Source organism: Panulirus ornatus, chromosome 34 (genome assembly GCF_036320965.1).
Source record: "Panulirus ornatus isolate Po-2019 chromosome 34, ASM3632096v1, whole genome shotgun sequence".
NCBI lineage: Eukaryota > Metazoa > Arthropoda > Malacostraca > Decapoda > Palinuridae > Panulirus > Panulirus ornatus.
The window spans coordinates 17,994,234-18,018,769 of record NC_092257.1 but is presented as its reverse complement, the minus strand read 5'-3'; the positions used below and the strand labels follow the sequence as shown (position 1 = coordinate 18,018,769).

The window sequence follows — 24,536 nt, the reverse complement described above, 5'->3', positions numbered from 1 at the left end:
TCTACTTCTAACATGTAGATCCTCTTCATTAGTATTTTTTTCTCATTACATCCTCTTCATTAGTCTTTTTTCTCTCATTAGATTCTCTTCATTAGTCTTTTTTCTCTCATTAGATCCTCTTCATTAGTATTTCTTCTCTCATTCTCTCTACACCTTTGAATGAGTTCAACTCTCTGGTCAGTTCTCTCATTCAGATTTCACTTACTACCACAGCTCTCTTTTAAAATGTTAACTTTTACTTGATCAGCTCACCTAATGAAACATACTGATCATAAGCATTTCATTGCCAATATATGCATCCTTCCTCTCACATTCAGAACCCAAGATTCAGACTCACACAAAACAGTCAGGGATATGATGACTTCAAGCATAATTATATTTGCTCTTACAAAGACCTCTCCTTTCACACACACCTCTAAGGATCAAGGTTCTTAAACACCTCTCCCACCATGACTCACTTCAGTAACCACAGTCCCATCTGCTATCATCCCCACTCCTTGAAATCTAAGGGCAATGCATTCTTCTCTGGTTCTCCCTATTCAAATCTATACTCAAAGATCATGTTTCACCTCCCTGGTTCATTCTATAATCCACTGTGGTTCACACTTACTCTCAAGTTTCTCATTTCATACACTTTCACAAATTGTCATCAACTTCTAGAGTTTCTCTCTGGAATTCACCAGAAAAGCTGTGTCAAATGCAAACAGCAATTGATTAACCTTCCAAGCCCTCTAGCCCCAAGCATATCAAAACCCTCCCCTTCTCCTACTCTTCATTCACCTCACTCACTGACTCATCCGTAAACAGACTAAGCAACCAATGTGACATCACATACTCCAGATACAGAACCAACTCTGGGAACCCTTACCCTCTTCCCTTCCTAAATGCACCATGCAATGCTCTCCCAGTAAACATATCTCACTACATTTAATGACATTCCACTCGACTCACATATTCATAGGACTTTTGCACATAGCCTAAGTCGGTCCTTTGATACACTTCTCCCTGATCCATAAATGTCACAAACTACTCAATCTTTCTACAAGCACTTCTTACACATGTTCTTCAAATGAACACCTAGTCCACTACCTCTTCTGAAACAACATAGCCCCTTCCCAAATTCATGTTCTAAGCTTGCTGCTATCCTCTCAATAACCACTCTCCCATACACCTTACTAGGTACCCTATTGAGACTTTTACCTCTGTAAGTTGAGTGTTCACTTTTGTTTCCCATGTCATAACACAAAGGCACTAAAAAAAGTCCATTTATCAGTCTTCAAGCACCCAAACTTGGGTCATACAAATCATAAATGTCTGACTTACAAATAAAAAACAATTAACCTGTCTTGGAATACTCAACTATAATCCATCCACTACTAACACATTGCTACCCTTCAGCATACACAAGGGTTTCACCAAATCATTTATCAGGACTCTCACACCATATGCTACATAATTCGGTGTACATTACGCCTTCCACCTTGTTAGAAAATACATTCAACATTCTTTCAAAATACTTGCTCCATCCCTTTTTCACCCTTTCTTTCCCGTTATCACTTCCCCATCTGATAAATTCTTTCATACTCCTACTACTCATACTCCTTCCCTGCATATAATCTCTTCTCTTTCACAGTTCACCTTGTTAATCCCACACTTCAATACCCTTTCTCATATGTCAACATCCCAACTTCTCCATTACAAACTCTTCACCTAAACATGTTAGCAATGCTTTTCTGAATACTTGTTTAATTATCTAATTCACTCTCACAATATGCTATCAATCACTCTCCCTCATTTTTTTTTCAATATGTATGGAAAGAAGCAGGTATTGAAACAGCCCACCCTTGATTTGTTAAAGGCCACAATATAACCATGTGGCACAGTAACTTGGCAAGTACCGAGTGGTTTAGCTATGGTGTGGGCACAGAAGAAGCCAGCTCTCAAGAGCAGAAATACGGTAATACCCAGAGAAGTGGGAAAGTGAACCAACATTGCGGAAAAGGGCAATGGGGTCAAGTTTGGACAGTTTATATGGAAGACCACTTTCGACTCAAATCTGTCAAGTAAGGATGCAGAGCTAGAACCACCCAAAATAAGAGAGCAGTACTCCATACAAGGATGAATCAATCCCTTGTATAAATGGAGCAACTGTTCAGAAGAGGTTTCGACATCTAAACATGACACCGAGTTTCTTAAAGAGGCACACTTAGCTATTCCTGTAATGTACGGCTTCCAAGAAGGAGTGCATGCTACAGTAATACCAATTATGTTCAAGTAAAGAGGTGGAATTACAGAACCATCCAAGGAGAAACGATAGTTGTAAGGAGTTTTTGATAGAGAGAGGGGTAGCACTGGGTCTTAAACTTAACAAGACTTCATGTACCCCAGTGAGGTATCCTGTCCGAGTTCACTGAGGAAGCTTTGTCAAGACAAGATGAACACTGAGTGAGAGAAAAGGGAGCATAACTGAAGGATGTGGATGAACGCAGTGTTGAATCATCAGCATAAGAGTGCATCAAATTATTTGTGGAGGGGGGAAATTGTTGAAAAAAAGAATAAGTGTAGAGGAAAGGACAAAACCTTGAGGGACACCACTGTTGATGGAAAAAAGGAGGAAGGCTGATCCATCAACAACCATAGTGACAGACTGGCCATACAGCATGCTAAACATGAAGAAGCAGAGTGAGGGAGGGAAGCCAAAAGAGTGGAGCTTCAAGATGTGACCCCAATGTCACACCCTCTCAAAAGCCTTAGATATGTCATGGGCAACTACACATGACTCCCTAAAATCTTTCAGGGATAATGACTAGACATTAGTAAGATAGGAAAGAGTATCACCACTGGATCTCGCCTTACAAAAGCCATACTAGTGATTAGAGAGAAAACTGTGATTTTCGAGGTTTCTAAGGATATGGGAGTTATGGATGGGCTCAAAGACTTTGGAAATGCTAGATATCAAAGCAGTAGGACGATAGAGAGAGGGGTCAGCATCGTCACCCCTCTTAGGGATGGGACGTATCAAATGCATGCTTCCAAGGAGAAGGAAAAGTTTTGGTTTTAAACGAAAACAGAACAGACAAGCGAGCAAAAGTGCAATTTCAGAGGCACACTCTTTCAGTACTCGGGGATGAATGCCATCAGGAACCATAAGCCTTGCATGTGTCCAGAGAAACAGGTGCATTTCGGACAGTTTGAAAATGCTGAGTCCTCCACAGTGGAGTTAGAGGAGAATTAGGAACCAAAGAGAGTTGCTTAGTCTATGGGAGAGACAGCTATAGTACCATCAGAACAGAAAAGTGAAGAAAAGGTAAAGTGAATAAAAGGTAAAGTGACAGAAATTGTTTGATACACCCTTAGCAAAAGACCAGAAAGACCCATCAGTGGATGATGATGAAAGGTTATCGCACTTCCTGTGAATAAGAGAATGCTTCACCTCACTGAAAACATGCTTTCAGCGATTACAGACTGATAAAAGTGGAATGGGAGCTTCAGGAATGTAAGTATTTCCAAGCCCAATGTGCCTGATCCCTTGCCTGAATGGCCTCAGAACAGGAATGGTTGAACCATGGATTGGATGACGAGGCTGTCTTGAAAGAAGAGGGGAAAAATGCGTACATTCCTTGACGAATAACCACCGCTATGCATTCTTGTATTTCAATTTCTAAAAAAAGAAACAGAGGAGTCAAGTGGGGAGTGTTCATCCTCCTCAAAAGCCCAGATTGGGGTGTCTGAATGAGAGTGGATGTAACCAAGATGAGAAGAAAGGAGAGATACTTAGTATGTTCGAGGAAAGAAATCTGGAAGTTCTGGCTCTGAGTGAAACGAAGCTCATGGGTAAAGGGGGAAAATGGTTTGGAAATGTCTTTGGAGTACAGTAAGGGGTTGAAGAGAGGATAAAAGCTAAGGAAGGAGTAGTACTACTCCTGATTCTGGAGTTGTGGGAGTGTGTGATAAAGAGTATAAGAAACAAAATTCAAAATTGATGCTGGTAAAACTGAAAGTGGATGGTGAGTGATGAATGATCATATAATTATTGGTGTTTATGCAACTGGCCATGAAAATAAAGATCCTGAGAGGCAAGTGTTTAGGGAGTAGCTGAGTGAGTGTCAGCAGTTTTTGTGCACGAGACTGGGTATTAGTGATGGGTGCTTTAAATATGAAGATAAGTAATGTGGCAGTTGAGGGTATAATTGGTGTATGGGGTATTCAGTGTGAAGTCATGTCCTGAGACAGATGATAGGGAATACCTGGTTTAAAAACAGATATATACATAAGTATACATATGTGGGTAGAAGGGATGGTCACTGATCATTATTAGACCAAGTATCAATTGATAGGCACGTAATACACTTCTTTTTATACATATTCACCATTTCCCGTGTTAGTGAGGTAGCGTTAAGAACAGAGGACAGCCATGGGGAATATCCTCACTTGGTCCCCTTCTCTATTCCTTCTTTTGGAAAATTAAAAACGGGAGGGGAGGGTTTCCAACCTCTCGCTCCCTCCCCTTCTAGTCACCTTCTACGACGTGCAGGGAATATGTGGGAAGTATTGTTTCTACCCTATCCCTAGGCATAATATACCTTCACCCTTCATTATTTTTACTAAGGGACCCAATGACTCTTTATCTTGTACTGCTCTCTCTCTCATCTCTCCTTCCACTTCACCAAACTTACCATAGATAGCTCCCAAATATTTAAGATTCTGTTATCTCTTTCTTCAGTCACCCCTTCCACTCTTTCTCCCCACCATATCAGTAATAGTTTAGTACATTTTCTTTTCTCACTCTCTTAAGGTTTTGCAAAATCTTTACTTCCACCCTAATTTTTTTCAAACATTATTACTTTATGAACTTCTGCCTGAATATGTTTGCAGATGATACAAAGGTCATGAGAAAGTGAACAGCATGGAGGATTACATAACCAGAGGATCCTGACAAACTCCTAAGTTGGTCTGATACATGGGTGATGAAGTTCACTTGAGTATAAGTACAGTAATGAGGTTCTGATGCAGTAAATCAAGGCTTAACATGATTATCATCTGGCAGGAAACATGCTCTAGGAATCTTTGTACGTGAAAAGCTCTCAATGAGTCAACACTATCCTTAACCTGTCGCCAGAGCCCCAACTTTGAAGAACAGTTCAGGAGATTAACTACCTGCTAGCAAATATTTGATTAGCTCTCAAGGTCATGGGTAAGGAATTATTCAACAAGCTGTTCACATCATACACAAGGCTGAATTGAGAATATGCTTTACAAATGTAATCAATGCATCTAAAGAAACACAAACTAATTGGGAAGAGCCAAAGGAAAGTAAAAAAAGAGGTACCAAAATTAGAGCTCTCAGTTACTGAGATGGCAAGAGGCTTCATTTGCCCACCTTGAAGGAGGGAAGAGAAAGGGCTGACCTGATCACAAGTTCTGAGTTTCTTAAAGAGATCAAATACTGTTGACAGTGATCAGTTCTTGAAAAGACATAGAGCTTGAAAAACCACAGAGCAAAAAATTAATAAAGAAACATATTAAACAAGATGTAGTTTTTTTTTCACAGTACAAGAGCTGTAGATAAACAGAATACAGCACACGAGATGGGGGCCCATAAGTGTGAGACTTCCTCCCCTTACAATACAAAAACAAATACCCAGCTAGTGCAGGGTGTATGGGTGGGGTTTAGTACCAGCACAAAAAAATGCCATGTGACAAATCAAGCATGTGATACCAGTAGTCTGTATCAATGGGAAACAGTACATTGAATGCAGGTTGCTGGTCAGTCAGTGGTTGGACCTGGGCCTCCAGGAATCAGTCAGCTAGCTCCAAAGACGTGGTTAGTTGGGGGTGAGAGGTATAGTTCAGATAATAAGGGGTCAGATGTGTCAAAGCCCTAAGGATCCATGGGATTCACTCATGGCTCACATGACAATCGACCAAGAACAGAAAATAAGCAAAACCTGTAGGTAGCTGTAACATTAAAGTCCTTCATTGCTTCTATGGCTAACTACAGCCAAAAAAATCATCTGGAGGTATCTAACAATAATTTTACCTACTTAAAACACTAAAATAACCCCACAAGAATCAGAGAAAAAAATAATAACACTGACTAACCTGCATCTTTTTGAGGTGGGCGAATAAATTCAAATAATGACTGATGGATCGGAAGTGGGCCTCCACGTGATGTTCATTTAACATTCGAACTTTGGGGTCTGGGCACACTTTACAATGGTAAATTGATCTTGTTCCAATCATATGTAACCCTGCAAATTTGAATACTGAACATTAACAAAAAAAACACATGAAGCAGTAATATAAAAAGGAAAATATTCCAGGGTTATCATACAGTTCTTCAATAGCTGGCTGGATGTGTGTAAATTAGGAATACAAAATATAACATCCAGGGTTCCAAGAGAACCAGAGAGGTCCAAGTGAATTCAAGACAATACTCAAGAGGATGAGGAGGAGAGGAAAAGGGACGTAAAGCCCTGAGGTATCTCCTGGATTTTAGCTTTCAAGGACCTAAAACAATTTTCAGCTGGAACCTACATTGTGAGCCCTTTTTTCTTTTCTCACCAACATGGCACATTCAAAACAACTCTTAAATCACAGCCATCTTGGGTAAAATACAGTAAGAAAATAAAAAATTAATGAGAGCTCCTTAGGTGTTCACAGACTTGACACTTACTGGCAGAAAGGTAAACGGAAGAAGAGATGAAAGAAGAAAGAGTTCCACTGCTTAACTGGTAGAGGAAGGAGAAGGTATCATAACAGTCAAGTTCATGTGGCTGGTCTACAAACAGATACTATGGGAAGCAGCTACCACATGAGTGTCCAAAGTCCAAGCCCTAGTGGCATGGACACACGGACAGCTCATCTGAGAAGCAGCCAAAATAACACCTGCAAAACAAGGAAAGAGCAGCATCACAGCAGACATAGAATGATGGTTGGTGAGAGGTGATGCCTGGAGAAGCACTGAGACAGAAGACTTTTGATTCCACCATTTTAAACAAATCTTTAATATGAAAATACCTCTAAATGACTACCCAGCATTCTCATTCTGTAGAAAATTTGATGTCCAAGTTCTGTTTTTCAGAATGCGAGTTGGTTTAAGATGGGATAAAAAATCTAACATCCACCTTATAACTCTACGATCACTCAAAAGCCTAAATAAGTCTGGTTCTTGTCCTACTTTAAAGGGGAAAGGGAATATGGATATAACAAGAGTAAGAGATCTTAGACACAGTATCTAACGATCTATGAGCACACTAATACCCCAATAAAAAATCAGGATACATTCCTGGGAAATGGAGATCTTAAGTAAAACAGTTTTCTATGGAGTTATCATATAGCATTGTATATATGGAGATGTGTTCCTTGTGACATCATATTTCATCAATGAGACTGTAATGCATTCATGGGCTGCCTAGGGACAAGCACATAGGTTCAAATACTGGTTGCAGCATTTGGTCTACAGTCAACCCAGCTGTTCATCAACCCATAGAGGTTGGTTAAAAAAAATGGGTACCTGGCTCTGGTTAGGGTATATTTTTTCTCTTATATAAATATACATATTTTTTTTTTTTTTTTTTTTTTTTTTTTTTTGCTGTCTCCTGCATGGCATGAGAAGAGTGGGAGGTGGGTTGATTAGAAAGGGTAGTGAGTGGTGGGATGAAGAAGTAAGATTATTAGTGAAAGAGAAGAGAGAGGCATTTGGACGATTTTTGCAGGGAAAAAATGCAACTGAGTGGCAGATGTATAAAAGAAAGAGACAGGAGGTCAAGAGAAAGGTGCAAGAGGTGAAAAAGAGGGCAAATGAGAGTTGGGGTGAGAGAGTATCATTAAATTTTAGGGAGAATAAAAAGATGTTCTGGAAGGAGGTAAATAAAGTGCGTAAGACAAGGGAGCAAATGGGAACTTCAGTGAAGGGCGCAAATGGGGAGGTGATAACAAGGTAGTGGTGATGTGAGAAGGAGATGGAGTGAGTATTTTGAAGGTTTGTTGAATGCGTTTGAGGATAGAGTGGCAGATATAGGGTGTTTTGGTCGAGGTGGTGTGCAAAGTGAGAGGGTTAGGGAAAATGATTTGGTAAACAGAGAAGAGGTAGTAAAAGCTTTGCGGAAGATGAAAGCCGGCAAGGCAGCAGGTTTGGATGGTATTGCAGTGGAATTTATTAAGAAAGGGGGTGACTGTATTATTGACTGGTTGATAAGGTTATTTAATGTATGTATGACTCATGGTGAGGTGCCTGAGGATTGGCAGAATGCGTGCATAGTGCCATTGTACAAAGGCAAAGGGGATAAGAGTGAGTGCTCAAATTACAGAGGTATAAGTTTGTTGAGTATTCCTGGTAAATTATATGGGAGGGTATTGATTGAGAGGGTGAAGGCATGTACAGAGCATCAGATTGGGGAAGAGCAGTATATATATATATTATATTCTTTATTTTGCTTTGTCGCTGTCTCCCGCGTTTGCGAGGTAGCGCAAGGAAACAGACGAAAGAAATGGCCCAACCCACCCCCATACACATGTATATACATACACGTCCACACATGCAAATATACATACCTATACATCTCAATGTACACATATATATACACACACAGACACATACATATATACCCATGCACACAATTCACACTGTCTGCCTTTATTCATTCCCATCGCCACCTCGCCACACATGGAATACCATCCCCCTCCCCACTCATGTGTGCGAGGTAGCGCTAGGAAAAGACAACAAAGGCCTCATTCGTTCACACTCAGTCTCTAGCTGTCATGCAATAATGCCCGAAACCACAGCTCCCTTTCCACATCCAGGCCCCACACAAATTTCCATGGTTTACCCCAGACGCTTCACATGCCCTTATTCAATCCACTGAAAGCACATCAACCCCAGTATACCACATCGATCCAATTCACTCTATTCCTTGCCCGCCCTTCACCCTCCTGCATGTTCAGGCTCCGATCACTCAAAATCTTTTCCACTCCATCTTCCCACCTCCAATTTGGTCTCCCACTTCTCCTCGTTCCCTCCACCTCCAACACATATATCCTGTTGGTCAATCTTTCCTCACTCATTCTCTCCATGTGCCCAAACCATTTCAAAACACCCTCTTCTGCTCTCTCAACCACGCTCTTTTTATTTCCACACATCTCTCTTACCCTTACATTACTTACTCGATCAAACCACCTCAAACCACACATTGTCCTCAAACATCTCATTTCCAGCACATCCACCCTCCTGCGCACAACTCTATCCATAGCCCACGCCTCGCAACCATACAACATTGTTGGAACCACTATTCCTTCAAACATACCCATTTTTGCTTTTCGAGATAATGTTCTCGACTTCCAAACATTCTTCAAGGCTCCCAGGATTTTCGCCCCCTCCCCCACCCTATGATTCACTTCCACTTCCATGGTTCCATCCGCTGCCAGATCCACTCCCAGATATCTAAAACACTTCACTTCCTCCAGTTTTTCTCCATTCAAACTTACTTCCCAACTGACTTGACCCTCAACCCTACTGTACCTAATAACCTTGCTCTTATTCACATTTACTCTTAACTTTCTTCTTTCACACACTTTACCAAACTCAGTCACCAGCTTCTGCAGTTTCTCACATGAATCAGCCACCAGCGCTGTATCATCAGCGAACAACAACTGACTCACTTCCCAAGCTCTCTCATCCACAACAGACTTCATTCTTGCCCCTCTTTCCAAAACTCTTGCATTCACCTCCCTAACAACCCCATCCATAAACAAATTAAACAACCATGGAGACATCACACACCCCTGCCGCAAACCTACATTCAATGAGAACCAATCACTTTCCTCTCTTCCTACACATACACATGCCTTACATCCTCGATAAAAACTTTTCACTACTTCTAACAACTTGCCTCCCACACCATATATTCTTAATACCTTCCACAGAGCATCTCTATCAACTCTATCATATGCCTTCTCCAGATCCATAAATGCTACATACAAATCCATTTGCTTTTCTAAGTATTTCTCACATACATTCTTCAAAGCAAACACCTGATCCACACATCCTCTACCACTTCTGAAACCGCACTGCTCTTCCCCAATCTGATGCTCTGTACATGCCTTCACCCTCTCAATCAATACCCTCTCATATAATTTACCAGGAATACTCAACAAACTTATACCTCCATAATTTGAGCACTCACTCTTATCCCCTTTGCCTTTGTACAATTGCACCAATTTATTATACTTTATCACTGTTTCCCGCATCAGCAAAGTAGTGCCAGGAAACAGACTAAGAATGGCCCATCCAAACACTCATATACACACATATATATACATAAATGCCCATACACGCACATATACATACATATACATATCAAGACACATATATGTACACATACACACACATATACATATATACACATGTACATATTCATACTTGCTTGCCTTCATCCATTCCTGGTGCCACTCAGCCCCACAGGACACAGTATCACTACCCCCTGCTTCAATGTGGTAGTGCCAGGAAAACAAACAAAAAAAGCCACATTCATTCACACTCAGTCTCTAGCTGTCATGTGTAATGCACCAAATGCACAACTCCCTTTCCACATCTAAGCCCATAGACCTTTCCATGGTTTATCCCAGACGTTTTACATGCTCTGGTTGAGTCCATTGACAGCACATTGACCCGGTACACCACATCATTCCAATTCACTATTCCTTGCACGCCTCTCACCCTCCTGTATGTTCAGGTCCCAATTGCTCAAAATCTTTTCCATGCCATCCTTCCACCTCCAATTTGGTCTCCCACTTCTTGTTCCCTCCACCTCTGACACATAGATCCTCTTTGTCAATCTTTCCTCACTCATTCTCTCCATATGTCCAAACCATTTCAACATATCCTCTTCTGCTCTCTCAACCACACTCTCTCTATTTTCACACATCTCTCTTATCCATTCATTACTTACTCGATCATATCACCTCACACCACATACTGTCCTCAAACATTTCATTTCCACCACATCCATGCTCCTACGTACAGCCCTATCTATAGCCCATGCCTCTCAACCATATAATATTGTTGGAACTACTTTTCCTTCAAACATACCCATTTTTGCTCTTCGAGAAAATGTTCTCTCCTTCCACACATTCTTCATTGCTCCCAGAACCTTTGCCCTCTCCCCCACCCTGTGACTCACTTCTGCTTCCATGGTTCCATTCACTGCTATGTTCACTCCCAGATATCTAAAACACTTCACTTCCTCAAGTTTTTCTCCATTCAAACTTACCTACCAACTGACTTGTCCCTCAACCCTACTGAACCTAATAACCTGGCTCTTGTTCACATTTACTCTCACACACTCTTCCAAACTCAGTCACCAACTTCTGCAGTTTCTCAATTGAATCAGCCACTAGAGCTGTATCATCTGATCACTGTTTCCCACATAAGCAAGGTAGTGCCAGGAAAAACACAAACAAAAAAAGGCCACATTTGCTCACATCCATTCTCTACCTGTCATGTGTAATACAACGAAACCACATCTCCCTATCCAAAACCAGGCTCCATGGACCTTTCCATGGTTTATCCCAGATGCTTTCCATGCCCCGGTTCTGTCCATTAACAGCAAGCCAACCCCAGTATACCACATCCTTTCAATTCACTCTATCCCATGCATGCCTTTCCTTATCCTGCATGTTCATGCCCTGATTATTCAAAAATGTTTTTCACTCCATCCTTCCATCTCCAATTTGGTCTCCCCATTCTCCTTGTTCCATTCTCCTTGTTCCTGGCCTCTTCTGCTCTCTCAACCACACTCTTTTTATAACCACACATCTGTCTTACTCTTTAATTACTTACAAGATTAAACCACCTCACACCACATATTGTCCTCAAACATCTCATTTCCAACACACTCGCTCTCCTCTGCACAGCTTTATCTATAGCCCATGCCTCACATCCATATAATACTGTTGATACTACTATTCCTTCAAACATATCTACTTTTGCCTCAAGAGATAACATTCTCTCTTTCCACGTTTTTCACCGCTCCTGGAGCCTTTGCCTCCTTCCTCACCCTACGACTTGCTTCCGCTTCCATGGTTCCAATCACTGCAATGTCCACACTCAGATATCTAAAGCATTTCACTTCCTCCAATTTTTCTCATTCAAACTCACACCACAACTACCTATCCCTTAACCCAACTAAACCTAATAACCTTGCTTTTATTAACATTCACTTTCAACTTTCCCCTTTGACACACTCTTCCAAACTTAGGCATATTCCAAATTTATGCCTTTTTGATTTATGGCATCATTAGAATAAAGCACCCAGTTCATTTACATCTTTTTTACTTCATACTGGCTTATGCTTTGTGTTAACACAATCATCACTGGACTGGCAACACAATGGTGCAATGTTGCTAGCACCATGCAAGAAGTGCACATATGCATGACAAGGATACAGTCTAAAGTCATGGAGTGCTACAGTATACTGTGTACTGCATGTTTTCTGACTTTTGTATCATGCCTCCACAGCATCATTTTTTCAAGTTTCCCTGGTGCCAGTAGTGCTGAGAAGCATTAGGCCATCATCATCACAATGGATCTGCTCGAACGTATGTGAGGTGAACAAGCAAGGGACATAAAGCATGCTCTTGGACTTGGTATTTTACTTTACAGACTATTCATGACAGTGCATAAAAGATCAAAGAAAGTAATACGAGTGAAACAGTAATCAGAGTAATTAAGGCCTCGTATTCCCAAAGTTCCATTATGAAGAGAATGAAACAAATGTTGACCACATGAATCGGACACCAAACTCATGAATGTGTTTTTGTCAGCATGTTTGTGATGCAAGCAATGGCTAGGAGTGTATATGATGACTTGGCAGTGGAAAAAGGACCAGCACAGATATTTCAAGCAAGTCCTTGTTGGTTCATGAATTTTAGGAAACACTTCAATTATTCTATCATGATGACTAGTGCGGCTGCTACTGCTATTGTTGCTGCTGGCAAAATTTCCTAGGAACCCTAAACACCATTATCAAGGAAGGCAATTATTCTCTTAAGCAGATTTTTAATGTGGACAAGACCAGTTTATTTTGGAAGCATGTTCTAAAGAACGTACATCCCCTGATGAGAAAACTGCACTAGCAATCAAATGTTCTTATTCTTTCTTTTTCTATTAACAAGATTCACTGTTCAGTATTCATATTAAAGTATCATATTTCCTGGTACAAGCATTATCTTTTTTCTCACTGGTGTAATATTAGGTACAGTTTTATTAATAACAAGAACCCCTAATCTCCATTTCTTACATTATTTGATTCATGCAACCATTTTCAGGGACATATCTGTCTTGTTAAGGGAGAGGTCCCTGCATACAACTGATCACCTTAATGAAGTTGGAAGGTTATCAATGGTACTGTTAGAAAAAAATTCCAAAATTCCACCAGACTTCACTTACTCGCAAAGCAGAGCAATTAAAGTATTCCACCATCTGGTCCCTAAATAACCATTAAAACAAAGAAATTCCCAATCAAAAGAAAACAAAAACAAAGAAACTCCCAATCAAAAAGTAAACAAAAACAATGTTCCAAGGTTGTACTGGATGGGTGACAACAGTACAAGGATGGCAGAGAATTCTGAAACATAATAACTGGTTACATATATTTATATATTTTGCTTTGTCGCTGTCTCCCGCGTTAGCGAAGCAGCACAAGGAAACAGACAAAAGAATGGCCCAACTCACCCACATACACATGTATATACATACACGTCCACACACGCAAATATACATACCTATACATCTCAACATATACATATATATACACACACAGACATATACATATATACACATGTACATCATTCATACTGTCTGCCTTTATTCATTCCCATTGCCACCCCGCCACACATGAAATAACAACTCCCTCCCCCTGCATAAGCGCGAGGTAGCGCTAGGAAAAGACAACAAAGGCCACATTCGTTCACACACTCTCTAGCTGTCATGTATAATGCACTGAAACCACAGCTCCCTTTCCACATCCAGGCCCCACAGAACTTTCCATGGTTTACCCCAGATGCTTCACACGCCCTGGTTCAATCCATTGACAGCACGTCAACCCCGGTATACCACATCGTTCCAATTCACTATTCCTTGCACGCCTTTCACCCTCCTGCATGTTCAGGCCCCAATCACGCAAAATCTTTTTCACTCCATCTTTCCACCTCCAATTTGGTCTCCCACTTCTCCTCGTTCCCTCCACCTCTGACACATACATCCTCTTGGTCAATCTTTCCTCACTCATTTTCTCCATGTGACCAAACCATTTCAAAACACCCTCTTCTGCTCTCTCAACCACACTCTTTTTATTACCACACATCTCTCTTACCCTATTATTACTTACTCGATCAAACCACCTCACACCACATTTTGTCCTCAAACATCTCATTTCCAGCACATCCACTGGTGTATGAACAATATTGCTAATCAAAGGGTGGTAAGTATATGCAAAACATCTGCTCTGATCACGGATTGTAATGTTTAGCAGACAAAAAACTCATCTATTTTGGCAATGTTTACCACAAAGGACCTTTGTTCTCAGCGCATCTAACCATAATGAGGATAAGGATCAGCTGACAGCTCTTGCATGTGTAAATGCAGTTGGGTTTAAGAGCAACCATTAGTTTAAGAAAACCTGTTATTCCCTGTGCCTTTAAAAAGTTAAAAAAAATTATCAATAATTCAAATGAAGGTACGATTTACTTTTATTTCATAATACTTTGTCACTGTCTCCCACCTTTATGAAGGTATGAATACACAGAAAATCTATATTTTCTCATGACTTGTGGTTGTTTTAATTCTGTTCCTCCAAGAGCCTGGCTGTAACCTACTATAGTCCATCTTATATCCATCTGACAATTCTCATCAACCAAAAATACATTAAACTACCAAGAGACTTTATACAGACCTTCTGATGTTCCAATTACCCAGTCAAGCACACACTCTTTTACAAACTTAGTCATTATCAAAGTCAAGTCCTTTAAACACAAAAGAGTCAAACTTTCCTTATTGAGTCCTCTCCTGTTATGTATATTTTCATCAATCATAAATGCATAAATGTAAGGCCAGTATTTCTAGCCATAGTAAGTAGTAAGCGGAAGCGAGTCACAGGGTGGGGGAGTAGGCAAAGGTTCTGGGAGTGTTGAAGAATGTGTGGAAGGCGAGAACATTATCTCGGAGAGCAAAAATGGGTATGTTTGAAGGAATAGTGGTTCCAACAATGCTATATGGTTGCAAGTCGTGGGCTATAGATAGGGTTGTGCGGAGGAGGGTGGATGTGTTGGAAATGAGATGTTTGAGGACAATATGTGGGGTGAGGTGGTTTGATCGAGTAAGTAATGAAAGGAAAAGAGAGATGTGTGGTAATAAAAAGTGTGTGGTTGAGAGAGCAGAAGAGGGTGCATTGAAATGGTTTGGTCACATGGAGAGAATTGAGTGAGGAAAGATTGACAAAGAGGATATATGTGTCAGAGGTGGAGGGAACGAGAAGTGGGAGACCAAATTGGAGGTGGAAAGATGGAGTGAAAAAGATTTTGAGTGACTGGGGCCTGAACATACAGGAGGGTGAAAGGCATGCAAGGAATAGAGTGAATTGGAATGATGTGGTATACTAGGGTCGATGTGCTGTCAATGGATTGAACCAGGGCATGTGAGGCGTCTGGGGTAAACGGTAAACTATGGAATGTTTCGTGGAGCCTAGATGTGGAAAGGGAGCTGTGGTTTCAGTGCAGTACACATGATAGATAGAGACTGAGTGTGAAGGAATGTGGCCTTTGTTGTCTTTTCCTAGTGGTACCTCACACATGAGTGGGGGGAGGGGGGGTGCCATTTCATGTGTGGTGGGGTGGCAACGGGAATGGACGAGGGTAGTAAGTATGAATATGTATGTATACGTTGAAATGTATAGGTATGTCTATGTGCATATGTAGGTGTGTATGTATATACATGTGTATTGTGGGTGGGTTGGGCAATTCTTTTGTCTGTTTCCTTGAGCTACCTCGCTAACACGGGAGACAGCGACAAAGTGCAATAAAAAAAAATAATAGTAAGTAGTATAGGTATGAAAAAGGAAAAACACAGAAAATCCAGGGCATAAGTGGTGAGCAAAACAAGGCATTCCCATCTCCTATAACAACTAAACTGCTACTAAGGCAGGCTTGTTTGGTATGCCAGAACATCACATAGTAGCCACTGTTTACTAGAGGGCACCAACTTCACTGGCGGATATCAACACTATTTAAGGTGGGTAAAGCAATTTCTGCCTATATAACTGCTATGGGGATACTCTTGCCTACTTCATCAGCAGGCAGAAATGAGTCACATAGTGGGTGAGGGGGGTGAAGGTTCTGAGAGTGCTGAAGAATGTGTAGAAAGAATGTGTAGAAAGAGATACTGTCTGAAGGAACAGTGGCCACAATAATATCATATGTTTGTGAGGCATGGGATAAGTAGGTAGTAGATGGTAAGCAGCCAACAACCAGGAAGGTATACCACCAGCACTACCCGCCCAGGTATTAAGATGGTTAGTGATGGCTGCTTGCTGAGCCAGCATTAAAGCAGTTGTCAAGTTGCACTCCTCTGACCCAGGTAGCAGTCTTTTCTTTCTGCCTCACCCAAACATGGATTACTGGCATTATGTCCACAAAGATAGAATCTCTCCTTGTCACACATAACACTTGATAACACTAAACTCACACAGCTCATTCTTCATAACTCTAGATTCTTCCTACAGTGAGCGCTATGTGCTAGCCATGCCTTTCGGCAAAATGGTAGAAGCATTTGACAGTAGTAGTAGATAGGAGCATTTAGGTAGGCGCATTAGGTAAAAACATTAGGTGGTAGTAGTAGTCGGTAGGAAAATTAGGCAGAAGGCTCTGCAAACACTGAACTAGTCTTGCCCTCTGCCAGTGGCCTGTTAAGAGTGGGGCACTAAAGGCTGAGAAGCCGCACTAGAGTTCACTAATTATGAAGACTCAATTGCCGTTGTCACCCTCTCCATGGAGTTCAAAAAAAAAAAAAAAAAATAAAATAAACAGGCAATGGATATATATACATAGGTGGACAGCACACACTCCAATAACTACTTCTCAACTACTGTATCATTTCTGCCTTACACAAACACTGAATACAGTCTTACAATAAAAACTTTAAAATGATGGGCTTCTCATTTTCTCACAGCTTTCATTTTACCTAAAAGTTAAAAAATGAGACTAGCTTACCAACAGGAACTGAAGGATCATGTTCAGGAAGAGCTGCTATTTCTTCTTCAGAGTCGTCTGCTTTATGTTTATCAACAGCATCATAAAACATCTTCAGTGCATCTTCTTCAGTTATACCTTCTGCTTCTGATTCCATCTTTTTTTCTTCCCTCTCATTCATTTTCTGCTCCATTTCCATTTGCCACTTGAAGTGAAGAAGGGAAAGACGATGTTCCTCCAGATCTCCCCGCACTGTGTATGCTTGATCACAACATTTAACTTTCATGTAGCGTGCTACCAGAAGATGTTCTATAGTTTTGTTATGATCTTGAAGACTACCAATGACATGACACTGGCACTTGCCACACAGACTAAGGTTGCCTCTTCCTCTAACACCACTCTTCCATGCTTTCAAAATTTGTCTCTGAGATGCCAGCTGGATAAAAATTAAAAAAAAAAAATAAGTGACAATACCTTGTTACTTAATGAAGAAACTATCATGAACATTTATCATGCAAATTACAAATCTTAATTCTGTCCCTCTGCCTAAAATCAATAATTTTTAAACAAATATCATCTACCATACATTATTTGAGATGTTTCTACTGTGAGGGAGTGCCACACTTCATTTCCATAAGTTTATACACTGGTATCAACAAAACTAATGCAAAGCATACACTTTTTCTTTGGGCTCAATTAGTATCAACTCAATTATGACATTGTACCCTTAAAGGGAGTTGTGGTTTCGGTGCATTATTACATGACAGCTAGAGACTGAGAGTGAACGAAGGCCTTTGTTGTCTTTTCCTAGCGCTACCTCGCACACATGAGGGGGTTGTTATTCCATGTGTGGCGAGGTGGCGATGGGAATAAATAAAGGCAGACAGTATGAATTATGTACATGTGTATATATGTATATGTCTGTGTGTGTATATATATGTGTACATTGAGATGTATAGGTATGTATATCTGCGTGTGTGGACGTGTATGTATATACATGTGTTTGTGGGTGGATTGGGCCATTTCTTTCGTCTGTTTCCTTGCGCTACCTCACTGACGCGGGAGACAGCGACAAAGCAAAATAAATAAATAAAATAAATAACAATAATAATAAAAATACCGGAGTTGATGTGCTGTCAATGGATTGAACCAGGGCATGTGAAGCGTCTGGGGTAAACCATGGAAAGTTTTATGGGGCCTGGATGTGGAAAGGGAGCTGTGTTTCCAGGGCAATACACATGAAAGCTAGAGACTGAGTGTGAATGAATATGAGCTTTGTTGTCTTTTCCTAGCGGTACCTCACGCCTTTGTTGTCTTTTCCTAGCGGTACCTCACGCCTTTGTTGTCTTTTCCTAGCGGTACCTCACACATGCGTGGGGGGAGGGGCGTGCAATTTCATGTATGGCGGGGTGGCAACAGGAGTGGATGGGGGCAGCATGTATGAGTGTGTACATCTGTATATGTGTATATATCTGCGTATGTATATGTATGTGTACGTTGAAATGTATTTGTATGTATATGTGCGTGTGTGGGCATTTATGTATATACATGTGTATGTGGGAGGGTTGGGCCATTCTTTCATCTGTTTCCTTGTGCTACCTTACAAACGCAGGAGACAGCAAATAAGTATAATAAATATAAATAAAATAAAAAATCTGTATCCCCATCCTGGGGATAGGGGAGTAAGAATACTTCCCACATATTCCCTGCGTGTCGTAAAAGGCAACTAATAGGGGAGGGAGCGGGGGGCTGGAAATCCTCCCCTCTCGTTTTTAATTTTCCAAAAGAAGGAACAGAAAGGGGGCCAAGTGAGGATTATCCCTCTAAGGCTCAGTCCTGTGCTCTTAACGCTATCTCGCTAACGCGGGAAATGGCGAATATGTATGAAAAAAAATAAAAAAATAAAAAATATGTAAATCAGTAACTAAGTTACTGACATTCTGCATGGAAACCAGTTTTGATGGCCAATGTATGGGTGAAATTTGTGTAAGAGTTCAAAACATGAAAGGGTTAATAAAACATATCAAAATTACTTACATCAACATATGGCAAAAAGTTATCAAGATATATAAGCATATGACTAAAGGAGAGTACCTTTGCTTCTGCCCTTAGGACCTGAAGGATTGCAGCACCCTGAGCATGGAACGCAAGAGCACTTGTCTTGTGACCCTTGGACTGTAGATGCTTCTGATAATGCTGCAAAACAAACATTCAAAAGTTTATCCAACTATTCATTTACATCAAAATATAGTAAACATTTCAGTAATTAGATTGAGGTAATCCCTGGGGCAAAATCTATTATGACAGAGGTATGTAATAGCAGCATACGAGAGAGAGAGAGAGAGAGAGAGAGAGAGAGAAATGATACATAGTATAAATTTCTCTGGATTCAATTTCCCCATGAACGGGGCAGATGAAACAAAAAAAAATGAACTAGAATGATACACTATTCACCTCAGGTATGGCATATTAGCATAGATGCAGGAAGGAAGTGGAAAACCAAGATAGAATACAGAAAAAGGATGTGAGCAAAGAGATTTTGGGGTGTCTGAGCTTAAAACTTTCATATGCTTTCTACAGATCCATATATGTCTTGTTTTTCTCTAATTACCTCTCAGACACATTTTTCAAAGCAAATACCTGATTCACATATCCTCTTCCACTCCTTTCCTGAAGCCACACTGTTCCTCACCGTTCTAATGCTCAATGAATGCCATCATGTTCCTCCAGTCCTCAGACACCTTAATATTAGCCACACATACAATACAAATCCTACAAAACCAATCAAAAACACAATTACCCCATTCCTAAGAAATTCAATTGCAATCCTATCCACTCCAGCTGCCTTGTCACACTTCATCTTACACACTTTCCACCAACGTCATTTTCTCTTTTCCAAAAATTTCTACATATCTTCAACCTTGCATACAATCTGCATCCTTGCCCACAATGGCAATCACCTTTCCTAATCCAAACCATACATTTTCTTGGGAGTCTCACTAACATTTTCCTTAGTATGATACAATGATCTTGCACTACATGCAAATTCCCTTTGCATATCTACTCTGTGCATCCCATATTTTCACTGCACTATGTCTTGCACTCTACATACCTGCAGCCAGCCTGAGAGTTTCCTCGTCTAAGCTTTCTTCCTTTCCCTCTTCATCCATACATTCTGGAGTCAGTTTTTTTTTTTTTTTCTTTTTTCGCTGTCTCCCGCGTTTGCGAGGTAGCGCAAGGAAACAGACGAAAGAAATGGCCCAACCCACCCCCATACACATGTATATACATATGTCCACACACGCAAATAAATATACCTACACAGCTTTCCATTGTTTACCCCAGACGCTTCACATGCCCCGATTCAATCCACTGACAGCATGTCAACCCCGGTATACCACATCGCTCCAATTCACTCTATTCCTTGCCCTCCTTTCACCCTCCTGCATGTTCAGGCCCCGATCACACAAAATCTTTTTCACTCCATCTTTCCACCTCCAATTTGGTCTCCCTCTTCTCCTCGTTCCCTCCACCTCTGACACATATATCCTCTTGGTCAATCTTTCCTCACTCATTCTCTCCATGTGCCCAAACCATTTCAAAACACCCTCTTCTGCTCTCTCAACCACGCTCTTTTTATTTCCAAACATCTCTCTTACCCTTACGTTACTTACTCGATCAAACCACCTCACACCACACATTGTCCTCGAACATCTCATTTCCAGCACATCCATCCTCCTGCACACAACTCTATCCATAGCCCACGCCTCGCAACCATACAACATTGTTGGAACCACTATTCCTTCAAACATACCCATTTTTGCTTTCCGAGATAATGTTCTCGACTTCCACACATTCTTCAAGGCTCCCAGAATTTTCGCCCCCTCCCCCACCCTATGATCCACTTCCGCTTCCATGGTTCCATCCGCTGCCAGATCCACTCCCAGATATCTAAAACACTTTACTTCCTCCAGTTTTTCTCCATTCAAACTTACCTCCCAATTGACTTGACCCTCAACCCTACTGTACCTAATAACCTTGCTCTTATTCACATTTACTCTTAACTTTCTTCTTTCACACACTTTACCAAACTCAGTCACCAGCTTCTGCAGTTTCTCACATGAATCAGCCACCAGAGCTGTATCATCAGCGAACAACAACTGACTCACTTCCCAAGCTCTCTCATCCCCAACAGACTTCATACTTGCCCCTCTTTCCAAAACTCTTGCATTCACCTCCCTAACAACCCCATCCATAAACAAATTAAACAACCATGGAGACATCACACACCCCTGCCGCAAACCTACATTCACTGAGAACCAATCACTTTCCTCTCTTCCTACACGTACACATGCCTTACATCCTCGATAAAAACTTTTCACTGCTTCTAACAACTTGCCTCCCACACCATATATTCTTAATACCTTCCACAGAGCATCTCTATCAACTCTATCATATATCGGTCAGTTATACTCATTTAATATTCTAGAGTTCGTAAATGAAGCACACTCGTGTGTATCATGATCCAAACATATCCAGAAGTTTTAAAGCTTGAGGTTTCAAAAATGGATACTTGTTTCTACATTCAGATCACCAGAATGTAAAATGAACTCACTAAGACTGGTTTTTCATGGCCAGTGATAACTGTAAATCTAAAAATTCTCATTCCGAGTCTCATATCTTTGGGCTGGACAATTCTTTCAAGACCATTTTGGTAGACTTGATGTCTGTAACATTGGCTGAAATTTGAGTAGGTGTTCCAGCATACTTTAATCTCATGCTGAATTCATAAGGAAGAATTTCCAACAGTATTTGGTTACAAATGGTTGACACTTCAGTTTGTTTAAACCAAATATTTCTGAAGTTCTGGAAAATGATAGGTCTCACTCATGAATGTGTTTTGTTTGGCAAGGATTTTTAATGGATGTATGGATCATGGTGAGGTGCCTGAGGATTAGCAAAATCCATGCATAGTGCCAATGTATAAAGGAATAGGGGATAAAGGCGAGTGTTCAGACTACAGAGGTATGTTTGTTGAGTGTGCCTCAAAGTTCTATGGGAGGGCACGAATTGAGAGAGTGAAGATATGTACAGAGCATCTGATTGGGGATGAGCAGTGTGATTTCAGAAGTGGTAGGGAATGTGTGAACCATGTCTCAGAGAAACATAAATTTGTATGTGGCATTTAACAAGGTAGGGTTGACAGAAATGCCTTGTGGAAGATCTCAAGAAGATATAGTGTGGGTGTAAAGCTGCTAGATGCAGAGAGGTTTTTATCAAGGGTGTAAGGCATGTGTATGAGTCGGAAGATGAGAGAGTGAATGGTTCCACGTAAAGGTTGGTCTGAGGCAGGGTTGTGTGATGTCACCATGGCTGTTCAATTTGTTTATGGACGGGGTGGAGAGAGGAAAATGCTTTTGTCTTGTAAAGAGGGGCAAGAATGTAGTATGTAAGGGATAAGAGTGCCAGAAATGAGTCAGTTGTTTGCTTATGATACAACACTGGTGGCAGATTCAAGTGAGAAACTGCAAAAGTTTGTGACTGAGTTTGGAAATGTGTGTGAAAGCAGGAAGCAGAAAGTAAATGTGAATAAAAGCATGATAATTTGGCTTAGCATGGTTGAGGGACAGGAAAGCTGGGGATGTGAGTTTGAATGGAGAAAACTTGGAGGAAGTGAAGTGCTTCAGATAACTGGGAGTGGACATGGCAGCAAATTTAACCAAGTAAGTGGAAGTGGGTCATAGGGTGGGTGCAGGGGCAAAGGTGCTGGGAGCAATGAAGAATGAGTGGGAAGGAAGAACATTACCTACTAGAGAAAAATAAGTATGTCTGAAGGTATAGTAGTCCCAACAATATTACATGGATGGGAGGCATAGGCTACAGTTGGGGCTGTACGAATAAAGATGAAAGAGTTGGAAATATGTGGTGTGAGGTGTTTAGATCGAGTAAGAAATGAAAGGGTATGTAATATGTGCAGAAATAGAAGTGTGCACTTGAAAGAGCTGAAGAAAGCATGCTGAAATGGTTTGGACATATGAAGAGAATAAGTGAGAAATGGTTCACAAAGAGGATATATGTCAGAAGAGGATGGAACAAGGACAATGGGGAGACCAAATTATAGACAGAAGGATGGAATGAACAAGATTTTGATTGACCATGCAGGAGGATGAAAGCTGTGCTCAAGATTGAATGAAATGGAAAGTAGTAGTATACTGGGGATGATGTGCTGTAAATGAACTGAACCAAGACATGTGAAGTGTCTAAGGTACACCACAGAAAGGTCTGTTGCGCCTGGCTATAGATAGGGAACTGTAGTTTCTGTGGATTCCACAAGGCAGCTAGAGAATGGATGTGGATAAAGACTTTCTTCATCTATTCTTATCTATTTATTTTGCTTTGTTGCTGTCTCCCTGCGTAAGCGAGGTAGCGCAAGGAAACGGACAAAAGAATGGCCCAACCCACCCACATACACATGTATATACATACACATCCACACACACAAATATACATACCTATACATCTCAACGTATACATATATACACACACACAGACATATACATATATACACACATGTACATAATTCATATTGTCTGCCTTTATTCATTCCCATCGCCACCGCGCCACACATGAAATAAAAACCCCCTCCCCCCTCATGTGTGCGAGGTAGCGCTAGGAAAAGACAATCCAGGCCCCACAGAACTTTCCATGGTTTACCCTAGATGCTTAACACACCCTGGTTCAATCCATTAACAGCACATCGACCCCGGTATGCCACATCATTCCAATTCACTCCATTCCTTGCACGTCTTTCACCCTCCTGCATGTTCAGGCCCCAATCACTCAAAATCTTTTTCACTCCATCTTTCCACCTCCAATTTGGTCTCCCACTTCTCCTCGTTCCCTCCACCTCTGACACATATATCCTCTTGGTCAATCTTTCCTTACTCATTCTCTCCATGTGACCAAACCATTTCAAAACACCCTCTTCTGCTCTCTCAACCACACTTTTTATTACCACACATCTCTCTTACCCCATCATTACTTACTCGATCAAACCACCTCACACCACATATTGTCCTCAAACATCTCATTTCTATCACATCCACCCTCCTCCGCACAACTCTATCTATAGCCCATGCTTCGCAACCATATAACATTGTTGGAACCACTATTCTTTCAAACATACCCATTTTCTTCATCTGTTCCTGGTAAAAAGGACATCTATATACTGCAAAATGAGGTAATTCTACCTCAACACACTTACCACCTAATTCTTTGCAAGAGCATTTGACTTC

The 24,536-nt window shown here is 40.9% G+C and overlaps 1 protein-coding gene across 3 annotated transcripts in view; it reads right to left on the bottom strand.

Annotated features, from left to right (window-relative positions):
* Positions 1 to 24,536, bottom strand: part of LOC139759961 (uncharacterized) — a 74,749-nt gene that overhangs the window by 13,633 nt on the left and 36,580 nt on the right. For all 3 annotated transcript variants that reach the window (XM_071682665.1, XM_071682663.1, XM_071682664.1), the window contains exons 8-10: positions 19,336 to 19,437; positions 17,263 to 17,677; positions 6,103 to 6,251 (exon numbers count right to left, since the gene is read on the bottom strand). In XM_071682665.1, coding sequence (XP_071538766.1) covers positions 6,103 to 6,251; positions 17,263 to 17,677; positions 19,336 to 19,437 — 666 coding nt within the window. The remainder of the gene's footprint in view (positions 1 to 6,102; positions 6,252 to 17,262; positions 17,678 to 19,335; positions 19,438 to 24,536) is intronic.